At 34.3% G+C, this 22738-nt stretch overlaps 1 protein-coding gene across 8 annotated transcripts in view; it reads left to right on the top strand.

Annotated features, from left to right (window-relative positions):
• Nucleotides 1-22738, top strand: part of CACNA2D1 (calcium voltage-gated channel auxiliary subunit alpha2delta 1) — a 427358-nt gene that overhangs the window by 330524 nt on the left and 74096 nt on the right. For all 8 annotated transcript variants that reach the window (XM_074903424.1, XM_074903423.1, XM_074903422.1 and 5 more), the window contains exons 11-12: nucleotides 7212-7370; nucleotides 12264-12368. In XM_074903424.1, the coding sequence (XP_074759525.1) occupies nucleotides 7212-7370; nucleotides 12264-12368 (264 nt within the window). The remainder of the gene's footprint in view (nucleotides 1-7211; nucleotides 7371-12263; nucleotides 12369-22738) is intronic.

Here is a 22738-nt window from a genome sequence, read left to right as displayed (position 1 = left end):
ATGTATGAAGACATCAGATACAGCAGAAAAAAAAAAAAAGTTGTTGACTGTCAGGAACAGTAATAAGCACTTCCTGATCAATATAAATTAATAACCCAAGATATTGCTCTTTAATTCTTTATATCATTTCTTCTTGGTGCTGCTGGTTTTGATGCCTGCTTGTTTTTCTAGTGTTACATATAATGTGAATTCTAAGACAGTGTAATGAAGGGGATGCTTTGGGTTTCCTTTCATAAAAGAAGTGCAGAATCAATTGAAATGTTTTATTTGCATTTAAATAACCTCATACACTTGCCAAAAGAATGATTGACATTGGATTTTGGATTTATATCCTTTATACCTCTCAGGAGATGGAGATATATTTAGATGTGTAGAGAGGGATAGATGGATATACAGAAGAGAATTTGAAGCATTCATCAATTTATACATTGCCTGTGAAATCTGAGATTTTTATTTTTCAGAGCTGTATTCTTCAGAATGAATCACATTAGCTGTGTGTGCATTTTGAAGAGTGTAAGTGATAACCTGTTTATGAGAATTCATGCTTTAAGAATTTGTGTGCTATTTGACCTTGTGGTTTAAATGGCACATAGCAAAACAACTAATATTAAGTTAAAGGGCAAGTTTGAGTTCTTGGAGTTGGTTGCACAAAGGAAAGGTAAAAAGCATATTCTGGTGCTGTAGTAGTGGGGAATTGGGATTAAAGCTTCTGGCCATGTCTTTGCCTCAGATTTACTTGTTTTCTTCCCTGTTGCTTCACTTTTCTCACAAATAAAATGAGAAGAGTTCTGATCTATTTCACAAGAAGTCCGAGACACTCAGTAATGTTTGAATATGTCTGTGATGCCAATGTGTGGAAGTCCCTGTGAGTTATAAGCTATGTGTTACTTGCTAAAGCTTGTCAGCTGGGGAGAGATTGGATGATACCTGCAAAAGGCAGCTTTATCAAAAAATATCCCAACAGAAGAGCCAGTTTGTATCTGTTCAGCAGGTAATATATTGAACTGAATGCAGTTTTAGAAAAAAGCCCAAACTTATACATGTTTTTCTTCTCATCTATTTTCTTTGCTGTTTTTTTTCCACAGGCTGCTTGATAGCTTTGATCTTTCTACTTAACTGTCTCAAATGGTTTTCAGTCCCTGAATATATCCCCCTGCTGAATACTGATCCTTTCTTTCTTCATTTTGCTGACTTCTTCCAGGAGGGTTTCTCTCACTCCGCCTCTTTTGTCTTATACTGTCCTCTTAATAAAAACACCTGTGTGTAGGGTCTATTGTTATTCATGTTTTGATCTGCCATCATATCCACAGAGTACTTAGAGTGGGATCAGTTATATGAAATAAATCAATATCTCTGTCTCACTTCCCTTGAATTCTGTGATAGCCTGATGTTGCAGAATGAGTTTTAATAATTTTAAAGAAAGTTTTCCAGGTTGAGACTCTGGAAAAGAGGTGGGGTTTAGCAATGCAGAAGTAACTCTTCTGGAATCAGAAGAGGGTTTCTGGTTGAAAACACCTTCTCTTGTCCATCAGTTTAATTCTTGGGACACAATGGGTTGCCAAGGTCCATGTGTCTGGAGAAAGCCACAGCTCAAAGGAACTACCCAGGGATGAGAAAGATCTCTAGCCTTTAGATATTTCACTGCAGTTCTGTATAATTTTCCACTGGTCTTGCAAGTTGATCCTTCTCTGAACAGGAAGATAAAGTCCTTGTTAGACTGTCATTTAGTATTTCTGTTTCTGACCTTCTCCAGAATGGCAAGGTTCAAGAAGCATTAAGCTCAAACTCCTTTGTTCAGAGTTTCATGTTAAGTTGAACTGATTAACTTATCTTTCAAGTTATTGAGTTATTCCAGTGTCTCCCATGGCCAAAGATCAGTCTGTTGGTTTGAGGACAAATAGATGAAGTTCTCTAACAGTCTCAGTGTGCCAGTAACAGGCTTGGGTATTCCTGCCCAAACCTGTCACTAGGAGGTCTTCATTTCCCCAGACCTGAGAACCATTCTGGGAGATCCCAAAGGCAGAGACTGCAAAAGAATATAAAGAAATTGGGTAGTGAGAAATAGTTCAGTGAAAAATACATCTAGATCTTATAACTTGTTATATCATTCAACATAAAGTTAATTGTATTAATGCTTCAAAATACTTTAGAATAAAAAGCTACGGTTATTCTGTTTTCCATTATTTCCAAGTATTTTGCTACAAGCTCCTCTTATTTTAGCTTAGATAAGGAATAAGCTTTTTATATAGTTGAAAAAGTAGAAGCTGTCACTGATGGTGACATACTGTATAGGGTGGCTTTAGATTTTGAATGGTTTGCCTTCAAATGTCATCTGTTGTTTTGTAAGTGATTCATTGAGCCCATGGCAACATATACAAATTCCATGTATTTTCTTTTTACAACAAAAGCATTTTTTTGACAAATGTTTATCTTTAGTGCAATAATTAAGGGGACTTTACTGCAATAATTAAGGGGAGATATCAGTCTGATGAATGCCCAACTGACATATTTAGTATAGATACATTGAGAGTGTTTTATTCAATAAAGTATGGATTGTAATTAATTTTACACCTTGGATAGAATTTGATTTTGTAAGAACATGGACTTTCTGAAGCGGCAACTAGTTTTTGAAATCTTGCATGTTCTTTCTTCCAGTTAAAATCTAAGTGATTGAGTATATTGTTAACTGGTTTTCAAGAAATCATCCAGACTTAAATAAGCATTATTATGGTACTTAGGTAATGTGATCAGTAATCGTGAAATTCTTACTGCAGGTATTTTGGCTTTTGGTATCTTAATGTGTGAAAAATTCTAATGCCACTATTGCTGCTATATCTCAGATGAGTGTAACTGAAATCTGGCTCAGTTTGGCTAATTCAGTTATGAATGGTCCTGGTGTTTCTCACGTAGTCAGCTGGTTAAAAAGCAAAATTATTTTAGTGTTAATGACAGTCCATTTCTAAGGATGATCTGAAAGCTTTTGCTCTTGAAATCCTTCAATTTCTTCAGTGTCTTACTGGATTTTAATTAAAAGTAGCCTTGGATTTTGTTCCCCCTTTGAATATTTTTATCAGTCACATTTCAACCTTTAGACTTGCCTTCACCTCCTAACAGGTAAATGGTCATTTTTGAGGATTATTGTTCCATCTACTGATTCCTTTATTTAATCTAAACTCTTCTTATCTGCTTTGGTGACTGCTATTAACATTAACATTGACTGATATATTTGAAAACAGGTGGCTCATATATTTTCTTAATTAAATTACAGCATTTGCAGACTTTGGTTGATGTAACTCTCCATTCTACAAATGTGTTATTTCTCTCCTTCATTTTACATCAGCATTTGTCAATCTATAGATGCAAATGTTTGGACCTTGAACCTTTGTTCAGTTTACACCATGTGTAAGTATAGTACAGTACAGTTTACTTGCTAACTGCTTGAACAGTTTGAGCCAGTATTCCTGTCAATTTTTTAAATGTCATTTTTGTATCCATAATTATCAAATCCATACGCTAGGTACCTGACCTTCATAGAAAAAATTATCCTGATGTATTTGGAGGACTGCTAGCAAGCAATTTAGCAATGCATTTAATGTTAGTGACATTTTAGGGAGAGAATTTCACTTGTCACTAAATTTTCACTGGAACACCTAAATTGCTGTTTGCTATAGGCCAAGAGAAGGCATGCACCGACTGTAAGATTGAACTTATGGTTACCTTTCTATTAGCAAATTAAATTGCATTTAATGTCACTGATGGAGCAGAGCAGTGTTTTCACTCTACTTTTTCAGATGAAATTGGCTTTTGTAGAGCAGATCAGCCTATGGGATAGTGATTTTCTTATATTTTCCAAGTACAAGATCTGTACATTCATCCCATCTCACAATTAGAAATAATTTTCAGACCTTGTATTTTTAAAATTACGTCAGTAATTTTCTCGTCATGGCTACAAAATTAAGTCAAGGCAAGCTGTAATAATTCCACAGCACAATACTGTTTTCACTCCCACATAGTTAACGTACCTAATAATCATTGGGTGATTTATTGGTTGCTTCTGTAAGAAACTTCTATAAGAAGCACCATGGAGTGTGTCAGTGTTTTGCATCAAAGGGAATTGATTGCAGTTCTGTGATCATCTCGTGTTTTGGCTTAAGCAGTAAAATACGCTGCTTAAGCACAGCAAATAAAAATCATTACATGATATTGAGGAGAAATGGAAAAATGAATGAGTATAGTTTGTTTGAATCTGGGGAAAGAACTTTTATAAAAGATAATGGCTTTAAAAGCACACAATGGAAATGTTAGGGTTCAGCTGGAAGTCCTTATTTTTTAATCACAACAGAGGGTTGGTCCTAACAAAATTTTATTTTATGGGGAATATGACATACATTAAAGGAATATTCAAGCTGAAAATTTAGTTATATGTAATCCAGTTCCATGTGTTCATATTTTTAAAGGTGAAGTTTGCATTGTGATACTGGGAAAATTGGAAAATGTTTTTAATCTTCACTATTTTATCCTGTTTTCATACTTTTGACACTGTAAATAATTTAGATACATGATACTATATTTATAGTAGTGGTATTATGAAAATTAAAGGCCTGATAATTATAATATTATGAAAATAAATAAGCAACCTTTGTCATATTACTATATACAACTGGCTCTTCTGTAGAATACCTGGTCAAATATTGCATTGCTTTTTTCAAATTTAGAGCACTTGTTCATGCTTCTGCATGTTTTTGGAATCAGTTGTCCCCTTGCAACATACTGAGAACTGCATATTGATAGAAAGGGGGACAGAAAACTTTGCATAAATTCATTTGAGAACAACTTGCTCCCATAGTATTTAATCACCTGGGGACCAAAGCTATAAAATTGGGACAGAATAATAACTATCTTTATTAATTAGACAGTTATATGAAGATTAGTATATGGTTATTCTCATAGTGTATTTTGCCTAGCAAGAATCAATACAATTTTTTAGCAAATACAGTTCTCAAGAAAAGAGCAATTATATCATAAAAATATCAGTATCTCACCAAAGTACCATTTTAACTCATGAGGAATGAGCAAAACTAATCTGCCTAGAAAAATAAATACAATATGAAGATCACAAGGTATTGGATTAGTTGTGAACTACTTAATGCTCAGAATTAAAGTAGTGGGTTTTCTTGTTTAGGTTCTACATACGTGCAGGAGTGGCTTGTGGTACAATAAGGATACTAGAAGATGAGGCAGATAAATTCATGCTTTAAAGTGTCAGGTTCATGCAGTACTTTGACAGATCCTTTTTGTGAGAATAAGAAATTACATGTTGAAACCTAAATCAGAAGCCAGCATAGGAAACGCTCTCATAATAGTGTCTGGATTTGCTCACTTACAGCCCCAAACCCCACAGTTGCAGCTCTGTGGCTATTTTCAAGAAGGATCTGGAACAAATGAGGCTAAGCCTTCTGCTGAGGATGGTACCTTTCTCTGTCAGTCATCTCTGCCACAGCTGTACTATGTTTGCTGTCATACATTTTCTCCTACTAATTCAATAGCAGAAGTGTCATTGATTAAAGCGGATGTTTGATAAAAATTACTGGTAGTTCACATTTTGGTTGGTTCTAAGAGCAAGGAACATACACCTGTACGCATCTGGTTCCAGGACATGGAAGAGTCCGCATACCTCCTAAGCATCCTGTTAACTTGAATTAAATTTTTATGCATTATTAAAAATGGTTTGATATTATCAATACCGTCATCCTTTTGAGTTCTGTTTAAGTATCCTACAATTACAGCGCAAGTTGATGTTTGCTGCTGATAGCAGTTCTCGCTCTCTACTTTGTGCCTGGTACGAAGTGATTTATTTTAGACATGTAAATAGTCTGAGCAGTTATTGAAATCTGTGACCATATTTACCTTATTTTCTGTATACTACTATTGAACTAATTAGCAGTATTGAGAATTAGGCCGACTAGACCCGATTTTTAAGTTAATTTAAGGCTCTGCACCAGGTTGACAGCATAAAATTACATTTACATTCGCTTTCACTGAAGACCCTTAATCAGGAAGAGACATAATCTGTTTTCAGCTGATATATAAATTAGGAGGTCTGGATTTTAGTGCCTTTACTAAGATGGAGTTTTACAGTTTTTTGGACATTGTATTTGACAATGAGAAAAGAAGGTCACACAAGACATCTGGATAGATGAAACATTTTAAAACTGGCCGAGAAATTTGTTTTAGTAATATTAGTCAAGAGTGTCTTAAATAAAAATCAGAGTCGTAGTTAAAAGGAGATTTTCATTCAGAGTTAAACGCAACTAATGTACTGTCATTCGAGTACAGTTAAAATTGTACATGCTGAAGCTTTTTTTAAGAGAAGTCTTGTGTTTGACCTTAGATAGATAGATAGATACAGAGCTAAAAAGTGAGATGTATTTCTGCATCCATCTCTCTGCAGGGATGTATATATTTGTACTTACACATGTATGTATGTATATATAGAGACAAATTTTAAAGAGATCATAAACTGATTTCTACTTGTACAGACAGCACATTTTGCACATAAAATTTTTTTTATGTATGTTTTAATATAACGTCAGAAACTCAATCAAATTTTTAGGGAGTAGTCTCTGTGGATATGTGGATGGGAGCACAAATATGTGTGTTCTCAATACACAATTTGTATTATTAACAATATCCTCCTGTTTACAGCTGTACTCCCATGTGCTTCCATTGTGCCAAGAGTGTGTTTTGTTTTCTATAAGGTATATGTATTAATTGATTATGATCTGCAAGTTTCAGTGTAAAGCAGCAGAATAATACACGCAATATGGAAGTCACATGATAATTTAACTGATATTTTTCAGTGATTAAAAAAAGCAACATACATTTTTCTCCATGTTTTTTATTTCCCTAACTCTGCATTTCTCAGTTTGATTTCCTTATATGAGCTTGAAATGAAATTTATGGGAATTTTTCCACTATAGTAGACTTTTTTGGATTGTAACAGTGAAGGAGCAAATATCTTTTCTTTAAATACATTTATCGCCCAATTTTGAAATCTCCAGACACTGCTGGACATTCTTAATGTAGTGGAGATGAAAATCCAAGTGTGACATGCTTTATCTCATGAATCAATGAAATATTAGCCTTTACTACTACAGTACCTGGGAAAAGAGAATTAACTATCTTTAATACTATTTATATCTTTATTACAGTTCAATAATAATGCTCAGAACGTCAGTTGCTTTAATCATCTTGTCCAAGCTAATGTGAGGAACAAGAAGAAGCTGAAAGAAGCTGTCTATAAAATCTCTGCTAAAGGAATTACGGATTACAAAAAAGGCTTTAGCTATGCTTTTGAACAGCTGCTAAATGTAAGTATGAAAGTCATCTCTTTCTGCTGTAAAGTGAAGAAGGAGAATTTGAGTGTTCAGACGGCTACTGCAAGCTCCTCCTTTGTGTAACTAAGTGGTAGAAGTGCAAACCTCTAGTTAGCAAATATATTTATCCCAACAATATGGGTTTTTTTCATTGCAGATCCCCCAACAGGTTGATAAGATTTGGGAATTAATTTGGTTTTCAATGTTCTGTACTGATTTTACTTCATTCATTTAGCTAGTTTTTCATTTAACATGTGATTCTCAGTTATCACATAGTTGTGGTAGTGGCTGCTTCACAGGTAATTTTAAAATGGAAGACTATGTTACAGTATTATTATTTCAATTTTATCACAGTATCTCCTAGTGATGTTTAGTTAACCTACAATTTCATATTTATTACAAGTCATAAATAGTCGACCATGGCTTGAGCAGGACAGAGGGGAGCAAATGACTTTGTTTATAGTGGAATATTAGGCACCTGAGAGCATTCTAATTCCTTCTTCTTTCTCATGTATAAAAAGAATAATTTCCTCAAAAATTAAATGCATACTTTTCATGTTTTAATTACATTGCACTTTCTAATTTGCACCTAAGAACTAGCTTTCTGAGTAGTAATGTTTCCCGTTTACCACAAATGTTGGGGGTTTATTAGTAATTTTTAAAATAGTTTGTGCAGTTGTTTTAATAGAAATTTCTACTTTTAACCTTCATAAAGACTTCATGTTGGATCGTCACCTTAGTGTAAATAAAGCTATACCAATTTACATCAGTTAAGGATCTAGTTTAACAAATATGAAGTGTATTCTCTTTAGTGCTATTTTTTTTTAGTACATCAGTGATGTCTCTCAGTGTACACTTTAATATTTCCCCCATTCTGCCGGATTCAGGGCGCTTCCCTGCCATTGTATATGCAGCCTAGGGCTAGAGCTGGTTGAAAAATTTCTAACCTTGTTAAATTTTGATGGAGGAAAAAATACAATATTTTCAAGGGTATTTTCTCAGCAGATCGCTATGTAGATGAGCAGAGGGGTTTGGTGGGGAAATGATTGAGTGCCCTCTGCTGATGGTTAGATAAAACTGCAAACAGGATTTTAAAAGCTGTTGGATTTTTCAGACCAAGCTGAAAGGCATTTCCCCTTTTTCTTCATCCATCTCATACAGAGGGAACGAGGAAGACAGAAGGAATTTTACCAAAACCAGCTTGTTCCTCACAGTATTCACATTTTATTAAGATTATGAATTACATTTGTTGCAGCAAATAAATACCAGATATGTTCTTTGTGTATAGGCAGTATTAAGAAGACCTGAACACAAGGGAAGTCTCAAAGTAGACTTTGTAGGACTAAAAAAATTACTTAAAAAAATAATTGGAGATCTGACTCATAGTGGGACTGCTTCTCTTGTAACCAAGACAGCAGTGTGATTAGCCTCACATAATCTCTGCAAGCCTGTAAATTATGGCTGGACTTTGTGGATCAAGGAAAATTAAGAGATTGCACTAGGTTATAAAACTATAGTCATCCTTTTCAGATATTGGCAAATGCATCTGGCAGGAAAAGTAAAGGGCTGGTGATGAAGTTAGCACTGGACTCTGGTGACAAGACAACGTAATAGGATGATATAATACAATACAGGCCTAAACAAATAATTAAAAAAATCGCTTTGTTGTATATTTATAAATTCAAACATGCATGGAAATCAAGTATTTTTTAACAGCTCAAATTTTCATAATAATTTTGTGGGTACTCTTTCTGGATGACAGTTACTACAAACAATTTTCCTGATTAACAAAGTAATGGTTCACCTGTGCTATGAAAAATTTACTGTTTGATAGTATATCAAGTGATTATCAATAATCTGGTTACCATCATTTTTATGCAGTATCTTTTCATTATTTTAGTAACTTGCTATTTCTTTGAAAACAATAATATTTCAGTTGAGCAATTCAGGAGCTTTTTTCACCCCCATACAATAATAACTCAATTTGTCAAAAAAAAAATCTTGAAATCACTTCTTGATTTGAGTAGCTGATTTATGGTTTGACTTCCTCGTGGCATGGAACTCACAGTGATAACTGCATTCCTGAAGTGTCATGTCACGATGTATAATCCCAACGTGCCAATTAATAATTTTAGGGATGTAAAACTTGTATTAAAAAAAAAAAAAAAATTCAGGCACAGTATAAAGTGGATCATGTCTTGCATGCTTGTTTGAAATGAAGGACAAGTGCAACAGAGAACTAAAAATTAATACCTAGACTCTGTTCTAGCTTGTAGTTTTCTGTGGTTTAAACTAGAGAAGCTAGTTTTTGTCCTGGGGAAGCTGCTGTACAGGCAACACATTCCTCTTCAGCTGTGGTCTGTGTTGGGAGGACAGAGACATCTATTGGACTGCTGAGGCAAAGTGTTCAGAAAAATTATGAACTTATTGCATCAGATTACAAAATCAGTTTTATTCGCTCCCTGAGGCAGTACCTCTTCATCTTTGTTCAGATGGGGGGAAAAAAGATGTGGTGTAAAGGCAATTCATCTGCCCTCCTCTTGATCCCTTGTAAGAGACTGATGTGTTAAGTTCACTCATCAGGATGTTTTCACGGTGAGAAAATATCATATGATTTGAGCTTATTCATGTTCAAATTTCCAGTATTGTTTGGAGGCAAAAATCTTAGGATGTTTTTTCCATGACATGACTTTAGTGTCTAAACAGTGTAGTGTAAGTAAACGTCATTCCGTAAGTACCAGGAGATAAAAAGAAAGCACCGCATTTTTCTGATACTGTATAAGCATATGCTAAGCAAGCCATTAGAAAAATCCTGATTTAGTCAGTTAAAACAAAGAGTAGTTCAAGTTCATATTGCCCATAATAGTGCTCATTTCAAAATCAACAGGAAAGTTTTATAACATGAGCAGGCTTTGGTCCCTTTCCTTGTCACCTCTTTGATTTCCATCTGATTTTATTTTGGCCCATATATTAAATCACTGTAAACGTAGGTGAGTTTATTTATGAAAAATACAACTATACTTCTATTACTTTTTAATATTGAAAAGATTGCAGCACAAAGCAGTATCTTGTAGGTTTTATTTCTTAAGAAAAAAAAGTCCTAAATTATTTAATTCCAAATGAAACACAGTATGCTAATGACAATGTATTGATTTCAAGCATTTTTTATGTGTTATTACATGTAAGATTTTTTTTTTTCCCAAATGATTAAATAAGTAGTTATTCACTGAATATTGATCTACCAACACAAATAATCTCTGAGGAATAATTATTCATCTGTTAATATAGTGGTTGCAAGTAAAGCTTTGTATTTCAGTTTTCTGGGAGCGTTGTAGAACTATGGAGCTGCAACACTGAGGATTATTGGCTGGTGTTTGAGGGCTGCCTTTGGTGTTTCAGTCCCTTCGTTACAGAACAGCAATGAATCAGATCAGAGAGTAGGATGAAAAGTGGCAAAGGGGAGTGGGATCATCTCACCTGACCAGCCAGGTGAAAGTCATTATCTAGTCACGACGACTAAAGCAAGGGGGCACTGGCTGCTTTGTAATATTTGCTATAGCAAATTCATGCAGCAAACTTCAAGCTTGTGGAAGGGGAAGTTGAATTTATTTTACTCAATCTCTAAGGGCTTTACTGTCACATCCAACTACTCAGAAGTACCAAGATGGTCTGACATACCATTTGTATGCAACACAGAGGACAAGAAATGCTGGCTGTAAAAATCAGAACAATTTGCTTAAACTAGATTCTTAATTTTTAGGGAATAATGAAAGAAGATGAATGCCAAAGGAGGAGCCTTTGTCTCCTTCCATAAGGAGCCGAAATTCCTATTCATTAACTTCATTGTTCTGGCTGTGGAACAATGTTTTTATTCCTTTGCACAACACATTGTGTTTTTTTCAGTAGTTTTTTTAGTTACTTTGACTGCTGAATTAGAAGTCAGAGGAGCTTCTTCTAAATTCTCTCTGTATCAGGCTTGCTCTCTAGAAATAATAGAACGTGCTCAGTTCTTCACCTCTGAGTTGCAATGTAATTAGAAAAGCAGGTGATTGAGAGATCTTAATATTCTAGGCAGCCATCTCTTGGCTGCGATATATTATGTAAACCTGGTTCTAAAATACTTTTCTAAAGGTTAACTATTCATTTCACTGTCAATAATTTAAAAAAAAAAAAAAAAGAAAGAAAGAAAAAAGTGGAAGATGGAGCTTATTTTAAGGAAATGTGACAAAAATAGCAAATGGGAAAATATTCCTTTGTTTATAAAGTAGAGTTTTTTACATGTACCTATAGGATGCCTAAATTATCTGAGTTTTCACTTAAGTGGTCAGTGAGCTTCATAGTTTCTGTGAGTAAGAGTCCAGCAGAAAAAAGAACATTCAGTAATTTATTAGAGGGTCATTTTTTCCAAATTTATTGTCCACAAGGACAATAAGGATAAGGAAAAATGTAAGGATGAGCAGGGAGAAGAGTAAAAATGTTAAGAGGCCTTCACTGTAGAAGTCCCGTGCAGAACATCTGTAGAGGAACACTGTGGGGTTGATGTGATGGGTATGAGCTAAAGAGCTTTCTTGTGTCCACAGAGGTGAGAGGAACCATCAGATCCCCATTCCTCTGTGTTGGGCCAGGTCTGAAATGAGTTGTATTTAAGTCTCATGGAGCAGAAAAATGGTTTTGGTTTGGGGTTATTATTTTATTTTATTTTATTTTATTTATTTTAATTTTTCATTCAGAAGGGCTTATTGAATGAAATCCTAAAAGGCTTTGGAAGTTTTGCCACTACAGTGTTAAACTAGTAAGCATGTTTATATGAAAGCCATAAAATATAACAGTTGCTATTCCTTACAGCCTGAAATTAAAAAAGCTTCCGTTTGTCTCTATCTCCCACAGCACAGTGTCTCTAGAGCTAACTGCAATAAGATTATTATGTTGTTTACTGATGGTGGTGAAGAAAGAGCACAAGAAATTTTCCATAAATATAATGAAGACAAAAAAGTAAGTGATATATGAAAGATTTTACTACATAAAATACAGCAGCTCAAAGAGTAACATTTAAATACAGAAGTTAAAGCATTTTTGGTATGTGTATAAAGTACTTTTTAAAAACGCATTAGTATTGAACCTTAGGGCCCTTAACGCTTTCTCAATTTATAACATTTCTTTGAAAGAAACATAAAATATATTTAATATTTTAGACCTTTTGACTCATTGGTGTCAAGCAGTACAAAGTATGCCATAAACCATGAAGAATGAAACTTTTTACTGACATTTTTCTTCTATTAGTGTAATCCTTGCATTATCAAGTAGAAACACAGGTAGTTAAATGTTATGAGATATATATATACATATATCTCCTCACTGTGAATATTTTCTGTGTTTTTTTTGTTCATTAGGCAAAGGCAAAATGAGATCTCAAGGTTAGAATCTGGTTCTGAATGGTTTTGGACTGGAACAAACCCACATATTTTAACCAGTGAGGCTAATTATATCTTTGACTGTCTTAGCTAGGAAAGGGATGGCATTCTATCGATAATATTAGATCTGTTAAATCTATTAGATTCAACCAGAATTATGAGTTTGACATGAGAATCACTGAATGAGTTATGTTGTTCAGATTAGATTGGATTATTAGCTGTGCTGATTTGGGGTTTAAATTTTTAATCTAATCAAACTTCTGGTCTGGCTTTTGCATACCTTATAGGTGTAAAAATGCATGAATATGTGTGTGAAATAAAACAGCTTTGTAAATTATATCCTACTACATTTCAGTGCCAATTATATTTAGAAAATTAATCACTTTCTAAATAAAGGTTAAATATGATCTGGATTCACACTGCAACTAAGAATTTATCTTTTCTAGTGCTTGGAGATGTGCCTATACGTGTTTGGGGGGTGGGGGTGGTGGGGTGGTGGTGGTGTTTGTTTTGTTTTGTTTTCAAGAAAATCAGATAGAAGTTAGATCTCAATTCACCGAGACACTTTTAACAGTTGCCATGGATGCTTATGTATAAAGCAGTGGAAGTATTTCATTGGAAATCCTCATGTATTTGAATTAATCCCTTCAAAAGGAGAACTAGAAATGCAAGACACAATTTCTATCTTGACCAGTGATTCACACAGTGACCTTGAATAATCATTTTGTGTCTGCTTTATAATAGTGTTTCACATAGAATGATATGGTGGGGTTTAGTTAATCTTCATGACTGAGCTGAATATACTTTTTAAACTGATAATTAGAAGGAAGAACTGAAATCATAGCAACTCGTAGTGTAACACACATGGATGTATTCTGAAAATGTATGCAGAGATTCCTCTTCAGATTTGGAGCTGGTAGCTTTTATTGTGTTACAACAAAAGCCATCAGCCAAAGGAAATACATGCATAAGGGGGAAGATGTATGATTCATTTCTTATTTTTTCCCATTTCATTTGCCATGTTAGGAGGAAATTATAGTAAAATACCCAGTTTAAACAACAGAACAGATCTGCAGTGCTGAGATTTGTGGTCTTACTCACATCATGCTTGACAATTGATTATTCCATGAAGTATAATAAATGAAATGTAGTATTTGCTAATTTAAAATGGTTATTTGGCTGCATCCTTTAATACTGTAAATTTGCAAAGCCAAGGCTTGAATTGTTTTTATGTATACTGTTATATATAATAAATTATACTCTCACTTTCTTGTTCCCTCTAGGGAATGAGGGTTTGGGGGTTTTATTATATACAACAAATGTATAATGGTGCTAATGGTCACTCTGTTGATTTATGATTATTTAGGTATATTTTCATATATAATTAAACGCAGTGCAGGTGTAATGCAATGCAAATTTCCTCCAGTTGATTAAACTCTGTGTTACTACAAGTTGAAATCTTAGTAAGCATGCACATTTTGTTACTTGTTTAATAAAGTACTAAGTTGCTAGATGCCTCCCTTACTGGTGGTTTCTTCCAAGGTAACATTGGAAATACAAAAGTACTAAGAAAGTTTTTGCAGGTACAATTTGAAGAACCATTTGCTTTATCCTAATAGTTTTCAATCAGTAACGATCCTTGTGGTGTTGAAGGGAAATTTATGGTTGAAAAACTTTTAATGAGATTGAACCAGTAAACGTGGTTTTAGAAATCATAATCACACACACACACACACACACACCCCCACGACAATCTTTCATAACTTTCTAATATATTTTAAAATAAGACTAATAAAAAATATGCTTGTGGTCATGTTCTCCTTAGTAAGACTACACTTGATTCCAGAATGATGACATTTGAGCTCTCTTCTTGTTCCCTCTCTGTGCAATTTAATGTTATTCTTAATCCAGTAGAGCATAATAGCATAGTTGGCAGATACATTCTAACATGAAAAATACACACATACTTTTAATTTTGTAAAGTCATAGTCACAAACAGTGTTACCTTCTTAGATTGCATAATAGGCTGCTTTCATATATATAAAATTATGAGATATTTAAAGACATTTGGATCTAGATTCTGTTGTCTTTATCGCAGTTAATTTATAATTTATTTCACAAATAGCCCACTGAATGCAAGACCAATTTTATAATTATAATTTGTAGAAAGATTATTCCATATGAGTAAGGTGTTAAAAAAGTTTTTCATGTTTTACTGCAGTAACACTTCATAGTATAAATATGTATCAGCTCATGTCTCTTCTTGCCTACTCTGCATTTATTTTAACATTTTTCTTTGTGTTTTTCATGCAGTATATAAAAGATGAATCTTTATTGTCTTATTTCACAGTCAGTCACTTCCCATCTTGGGTACACTGTGTTGTAAACTTACTTTTTTTTCTTCATACAAACAAAAGACCATTCATTCAAATCTTAATCCTTGTTTTCATCTCTCTGATGTAAAATCACTTCATCTCTTAAAATATTTTCTTCTTCATGTCAGTTACTTTGTAATTCCTTGTCATGAAAGAAGCTTCAATAAGTTTTGGCCCATCAGATGACATGACTTAGTACACTTGTTTGCGGTGCCCTTAGTGCAACCTTCAAACAAAGATGTGAGAGAATACAATAAACAATTGGGAACTGCTAAAAGAGCAGCCTAAAGTCTAGAGGCTGGAAGATTTTCCTGTTAAATTAGGGGGTTTAATCTGTTTGAATTAGCATGCAGATCTATTTAAAATAATTTCTGTCTTTACAAATAATTTACAATCTGAATAAGACAGTTATAAAACTTACATAACACAATTTTGAGGAGGAACATTCCTAGTTTTCATCTGCTTGAAATGGAAAATCACAGTTGTGTTTCACTTTTGTATGCCTTTTTCCCTTTATAAAGCCAGATTTTATTGTCACATATTGCAACTACATGCTGTGCCTGATATTTAAAAACTGGCATGTTTACCTTTACGGTGACATTTGGGGCACTCACATTAAACGTGTGAAATACCACACACGTGCTAAATTTCAGGAATGGGGTGGTAAATTTTCATTTTATTTTCACTCATACTGCAGATGGCTTCACTGAAGATAGCAATATATATTTAATTGAAATGTAGGCCCAGTAGGTGTTCTCCATCCCGAGATTTTTGAGTTCAGATTGAAATTAGAAAACAAACTATAGCTCTTCAGGACAAACTGTGCACCCTGAAATCTGTGTTTTGAAGGACTGCTCAATTTACGTGAGTAGGAAAAGACTTAAATACACCTCATGTGCTTGCAATTGTTTGAGGTTTCCTGTCATGACAGAGGTTTGTGTGGGTCAGGTCATATTGATCTGACCTCTCAGGTAAGAGAACCATAAATTGGGTCTCATGTCCCATTTCCAGGGAATTATCTGTCGTGGTTAATACAACCTCATTTTGTGTAGATTTTTCTGACGGTATCATTTAAGAAGAAATGGTGTGCAGAGAAGTTTTACAACAGCTCAGCTCCATTAAAAATATCTGTATGTGGTGAGCACAGAACTGCTACAATGATAGAAGTCCTATGGGAGAAGCTCCAGCTTGCTGTAACTCCACTGGGAAGTTTACAACTGGCAGTAGCTTCTTTCTAATGGCACACATTCAGCATGTCAGTAGAATGATAAAATGAAGTATCTGTGTGAAAGCTCTTGCAAAACATTCTTCTAAAACAAAAATACCTCATACTGTCCTTACCAAAGGAGGGAGCCCTTTTCTTCATTGATTTGAATCCGTTATTGCACAACTGCTGGTCAGTAAAACTAAAAAGAAAACTGTTAATCTAGGTAATAGTGTATGAATCATTCTAGACAAGTGTCGGTCCTGACTACAAATGACTATTGAAAAAGCCCATTATATTTCCACTTGGGATAGCCATGGGATTCTCATCAGGTGTCAGTCTGAATGCATACAACTTTCTAGGATTACTTATAGAGCCAAAAATAGAAACAGCATCTTTCTGAACAGTAATACCAGCTTTGAATAGAGCTTAACAGTTATCAAAGTGCACCCCAACAGTTCTTGCATTTCTGAGTGTGTGATAAGCTCGTGACACAGGATCTAACATAAAGTAATTAAATTAAGGGTTGAACCGAGCAAAATTCTGGTTTATGTCTGAATGACATGTTGCGTACATTGATAGATAAAATTTAAGCTATTTTTTTTATGTTTTCTGAATTGTAGATTATTCTCTGGCCTTCTTTGCATTAGCCTGTGATCTTTAGACAACCAGACACTAAGGTATTTCTCATTCCTCCCGGTAGTCCCCCTGTACTGCGAATTTTCTTGGAGGGATGGTACAGGAAGTAGCATGTGGAAGAAATCTCCAGCTAAGTGGTTAAACTGGCTCCCTGGGTCCTTCCCTAATCACTTGTGTCTTAAGCAAGTGTCATCTTCCAGCTGTTAATTTTAATTTATTGTATGTACTGTGACATGCACAACTGGTAAACCTAAACTTGGGTCAGTATTTATAAATTGCACAATCCTTTCCTTTTTCTTTCAAAGTGGAAACTATGTTATTAGAGTATTCACTGAAGAAGTACCTTATTCTTAAGGCAAATTATCTCTTTTTTACCTCTTTCTTACCTCCACTTATTAATGAAGTCCTTGCAACATATCCACTGTTCCAGCTTCTGAGTTCCTAACATAGATTAATTCATATTAATGAATTTAAATGTTTCATATCAGCAGTCTTCCTCCTATGACAATCATTATCCAAATATGCTTCGATAATAGTCAAGCTGCACAATACTAAGCAATTTAAGGTCATATATGTTTAAATCTATGCAATACCTTTTTTTTTTTTCCCAATGTGATATTAGGCACACGTTTTTGCACACAAACCTAAATTTTGAACAGTTACCTGATGGTGTGTGAAGCCCTATTCCCCCACTAAGAATCAGAGGGTTTTTACATACAGTGATTTTTAGGCTATGTTTTTTTTCAAAAATATCTCTATATTATCCTTTCATCTCCTAAACTGACATACCACTACTATGTGTCCATGCCCTGATAATGCTGTTGGATTACAGCAGTATGTCACAGCTTTTCCCCACATTCTCTTTCACTGACCCCTTTACCTTGAGACTCTGTAGTATCACCTGTAAGGTTTTCCTTAAAGGCTTCATTGAGGAAGTCATATTCATTATATTTCTTCTCCCTTTTTCACATATTTTTCCATTCAATCATCACATCACCTGTATATATGTATACAAGTTTGCTGGACAAAATTGGTGCAAACTTAGGAGGTGCAGCAGAAAGTGCAGTGGGACAGAGGAGTGTTTATTTAGGAAGAAGATCTGCATGCAGAAGAGCCTTTTCATGCATGTGTCCACACACACATGTGTATTTTGATACTGTTTCTCTTTAGGCTGCGGTTTCATTACAAGCATGAATCTGTCTGGGTTACCACGTGACAGTTTTATCTACTGTACAAGATAAAAATCCATGTGGTGGTGTTGAGAACTGCAGAAGGCTAATGAAAGTTTTAATATAGCTTTGTTGAAAAGTAACCTTATCGGTCATATTAGAATCATGCGTATCTGTTACATAAAACCCAAGTGACAGCTTGTTTCCTTCAATTTTGGCATGGAGGGGGCTATTCGATACTTCTATTGTTGATCTTCAATTCCAAACCACTACATTAATAGTGATTGATTCAGGGTATCACATAGAGGTTGATGCTGCAGATGGCATAAAATGATTAATCAAGGCAACAAGGATAGGATATCACTTAATATAGAAAGCACATTATGTTTGTTTTGGGATGAAAGCAAGAGAGTCAGACTGCATTTTACTTATTTATACAAACAAAATGCTACATATGGCATAACTGGTTGAGGTTAGATACCAGAAGGTTTATCCTATCTCAGTCTCCCCACGTATTAACTCTGCATTCATTCTTATGAATTTGGGTTTCCAGTGAAATACCGTGTGAGTTGATTGTATTCTTCTGTAACTCTAGAAATGGAGGACTGTGACTTTCTGCAATGAGCAATTTAATACCTAGGACACGGCTAATGACATTTATGTAGCCTCTTTAAAGTATCCAGTTCCACAGCTTCCTTAGGTATTGACATTTTTCTGCTTCAACACCTACCTAGCTTTAGAAACCTTTCCCTAAATTTTCTTAAGGCAAAATAAGCTTAGAGGGTTTTTTTCTTTTTATTTTATATTCATTACAGAGAAAAATTAATTTTCATCATAACTTCCTCTTGCATTTTAGGAAACCATTTATATCTTGTCACCCTCTCCCAACTTTTCAACTTTTGTCTTTTCCACTAAACAAACATTTCTTTCAAATTCTCCTAAGTTACATCATAATATCTTAAATTCTTTTCATTCTTTATTATCACTTCTATTGTATATAATGGCATGTTATCTCTACCTTTCTTAAAACATGCTCTTGAACAGTTAGAGAGACTTAGGCAGTATCAAGAGAACAGAGTATTTTCTATGACTTTTTTTCATGAAGCACTTAGGTAAATGCGTCATAGAATATAACTTGCCTTTTTGGAACTGCATTATATTATTGAACCGTATTTAGTTTTTCACTTTCCTCTGAATCTTTTTGCCCTAACTGCTGCTTTTTACAGGTAATCTTCCATTTCAGCTTCTGTGTTTGATTTTTGAAGTATTTTTAATCTTACATTGCAGTAGGCAGCTTCTTGTATGTTTAATATATACCTCTTCATGAATTACCAGTTTCTTGTAATCCTTTATTCTTTGGGTTATCTTCCTACAATACTCATCTAGCTAGTTCTCTTGAGTTTGTTGGAGTCTGTCTCGTTATCCTTGTTTTACTGCTGTCATACCTTCCTTTCCTTGAAATAAAAATCATTTGTTGATCAGAGGTTCTTCTAGATTTTCACTTAATTCCTCCTTAAAATTCAGAAATAAATCTGTTCTTGTCATCTCCTAGAATAAGAAATTTTCCTGACCTGCTACAAGATACTCAAGAACTGTGTCTCACAACATATTTTTTTTATCTGCATGAACCCATATAATTAAAGCTATAAATAGTTTTTGTATGCTTTTGGTGTTTATGGAAGTGCCATAAGTAAATAAGAACTGACTATATATAATCAGTGCAGCTATAGACAGAGGAGATATAAATTGGTCTGCTATAAGTGCCGTGTAGAAGAGACTCACAAATCCCATTCATTTAAAAATATGAGTGGAGAAAATTTAAGTTAAGGATTGGTTTGTGCAGATAGAGAAGCAAAACCGGACACACACAAAAAAAATAATGTGTGATTATGAAAATTAAGCAATGCTTTTCTATAAAGTTACATGTTACATAGTCACACATCTGTGTATCCACTGAGTCTAGAGTTTTTCAAAGGTTAACTTCACAACATTGGTATAAAAATGTAACTTTCTGTGAAGAAACTACAGAATTTGTCCACTTGATAGAATAAGTAATATAACTAAGCTAGCACATCTGAATATATTTGTTAAAAATAACTATTATTAAGTGACTCTAAAACTTTATAGAAATCTTAGTTTCCAAATACTTCTTAGGCCAACTGGTAGATGGGTGTTGAGCATTAGCTGAGCATTACTCCATTAGTATATGGAGTTGTTTCACATGGGATGGGACATTTTTGTATGGGAATCTCTGTAGTACTCAAGAGAATACGGGAACAGCTGAAACAAACAGATGGTAGCACAAAATATATGCATGCAGCAGCCTAAATAGATGATGGGTTAAGAAGGAAAGGAAAATTTCACGAAACAAAGTTACAGTCCGTTCAGATAACAAGAAATGTGTGTTTATATATTCAAGAAGCATAACAGAGGAAAGAGATATGAGGGAACTGAGAAAGCATACGTGTAGGTGTACTGTAAACTTCACTTAAGCAAGTAGAAACCCTGCACAACTTAAATGTAAAGTATTAAAGGTTGCCTCAGACACTGTAAGGAAGGGTTGCTTTTTAGGAGAGAGCATCAGTACCTGGGATGGCAGAGCGCTGTTTGAGAAATCTTACCAAGAGTAAGAATTTTTATATGTAATAAGAAGGCCTTTTTGTATAGCACCTTGAAAAAAATATTTACGTTTTGGCGTGGAATGAGTATTCTGTCAGAAACAAACAGAAAATACCCCAGTCTCTACTTAGAAAATTAATTGGATTCAAAATCTTGATTAGTCTAAAAGAAAAGGCTAAAACCTGCTCTGTCATATCTTCAGGAAAATCATACGCACATTCTTTAATCTTTTGTGCTATACAGGATGGACATACAGGAATGAATGTGCTATACAGAATAGATTATCTTTAATAGAGAATGAGAAACTGACTGTGCAGTCTTGTACTTGCATGGTTATGGAAATGACATTCAAGTATGAGCTTTTAATTATTTTCTCTTGAGGTTTTCACAACCTTTTTTATAGGTCTCACTCCAAAAAAAGTAGAGAAAAAACATCCAAAAATTAAAAAAAATGTATCATTATTATTATTATTGTCATTATTATTATTATTTTATCCAGAACAGAATCAGCCCTCATATGCAGTCTTTGAATACATAATTTAGTGTGTCTCCATTCTTCTGTTCCTGTATTTAGCTTCTGTTTGAAATCAGTAATTTTACTTGAAATCATATTCCTGCTAGCCTTGTATCAAATTCATAATTCTGTACTCAGTGTTTTCTGAGGCTTAGATGGGAATTCTGTTCTTTGTAATCTCATTATTAGTCAAGTGCAAAACAAGGCATTTAATCCATACTGACCGAAGAATCAGGAGTGCAAACTGCAAATAAACTTTTAAAATATTTATTACTTTATTTAAATGGAACTTTTTAACCAGTATTTTGTTTATTTACAAATGATTTTATGAAGCCACCTCTTTGCAGGTGATGAATTGTATAATGCAGACGAACCATATTTTATTCTTGACCCTACATGTAGACAGGAAAAGCACCTACCTCAATGCTTTCTGCTGCAAACTCAGTCTGTCGATGCTATTTTATTTGAAAGCAAAAAGAAAGACAAAACCAAAATTCTCTAAGGCAATATTTTGTCTCAAATAAATATTCCTCTAAGGATCATGTTTATAAATAAGGCTGAAGAACTTTTTTTCTTTTTTTAAATAACAACACAGACTTCATGAGAGATGATTAAAATTCATTTATCTCACATCATAGATTGAAAACCAGCTTATATCTTGTCACCTAAAGTGTGATTTAACAAAGTACACTGCTCTTCTCTTTCAGACATTGTGAATGCTAAATTTACAACTAAATTTACTAAGAGCAATGTGTTACAAACTGCTAAACACACCAGGGCTATAGATAACCCCCCTGTGGATTGCATGCAGGATCAATTCTATTCTTTTTTTTTCTGAAAATTTGATTTATTTAGCTGATTACAAAAGAAATTAAAATGCATATCATTCAGTATAGGATTGAACTGTTATGATTAATTTTATTATTATTAAACCATCCATAGGAGAGACGGTATATATAAATCTGTATATATGCAATGTTCTTCGTAGACAATCCTGAGATTTCAGGTAGAATTTGGCAAGAAGTACAATGAGCGAGCATGCACAGCGATTGCATTAATTGCTAACTGTGAAGGATGTTCTCTGTTACATGACTGTGTATAAGACGTGGTCTTTCAGCCGTGCTAGGACACTTGCCAGTTGCTGACAGCAGACATCATCAGTGCCTGCTTGTGTCAGTAACAGGACGTCTTACCTGCAAGCAGAAGCAAGGTCAAGTTGCCCTGAGCACAGTCCTATATGGCAGTGCTGATTTTCCATTGTTATACAGCAGCTATTAATTTTTTCCCCTAAGAAAGGAAAGGGAACCAAACTTGAAGCTTTTGTTCCTCAATCTGCCTCTTCTAAGGTGATCCGAAGATACTGTTCTGTTCTCAGGTCAATCTCCAAGATTGCCTGTGAAGAAGGGCAAAAGTCCCTTCACCTGTTTAACT

Source organism: Athene noctua, chromosome 3 (genome assembly GCF_965140245.1).
Source record: "Athene noctua chromosome 3, bAthNoc1.hap1.1, whole genome shotgun sequence".
Taxonomy (NCBI): domain Eukaryota; kingdom Metazoa; phylum Chordata; class Aves; order Strigiformes; family Strigidae; genus Athene; species Athene noctua.
This window is presented reverse-complemented; position numbering and strand designations above follow the sequence as displayed.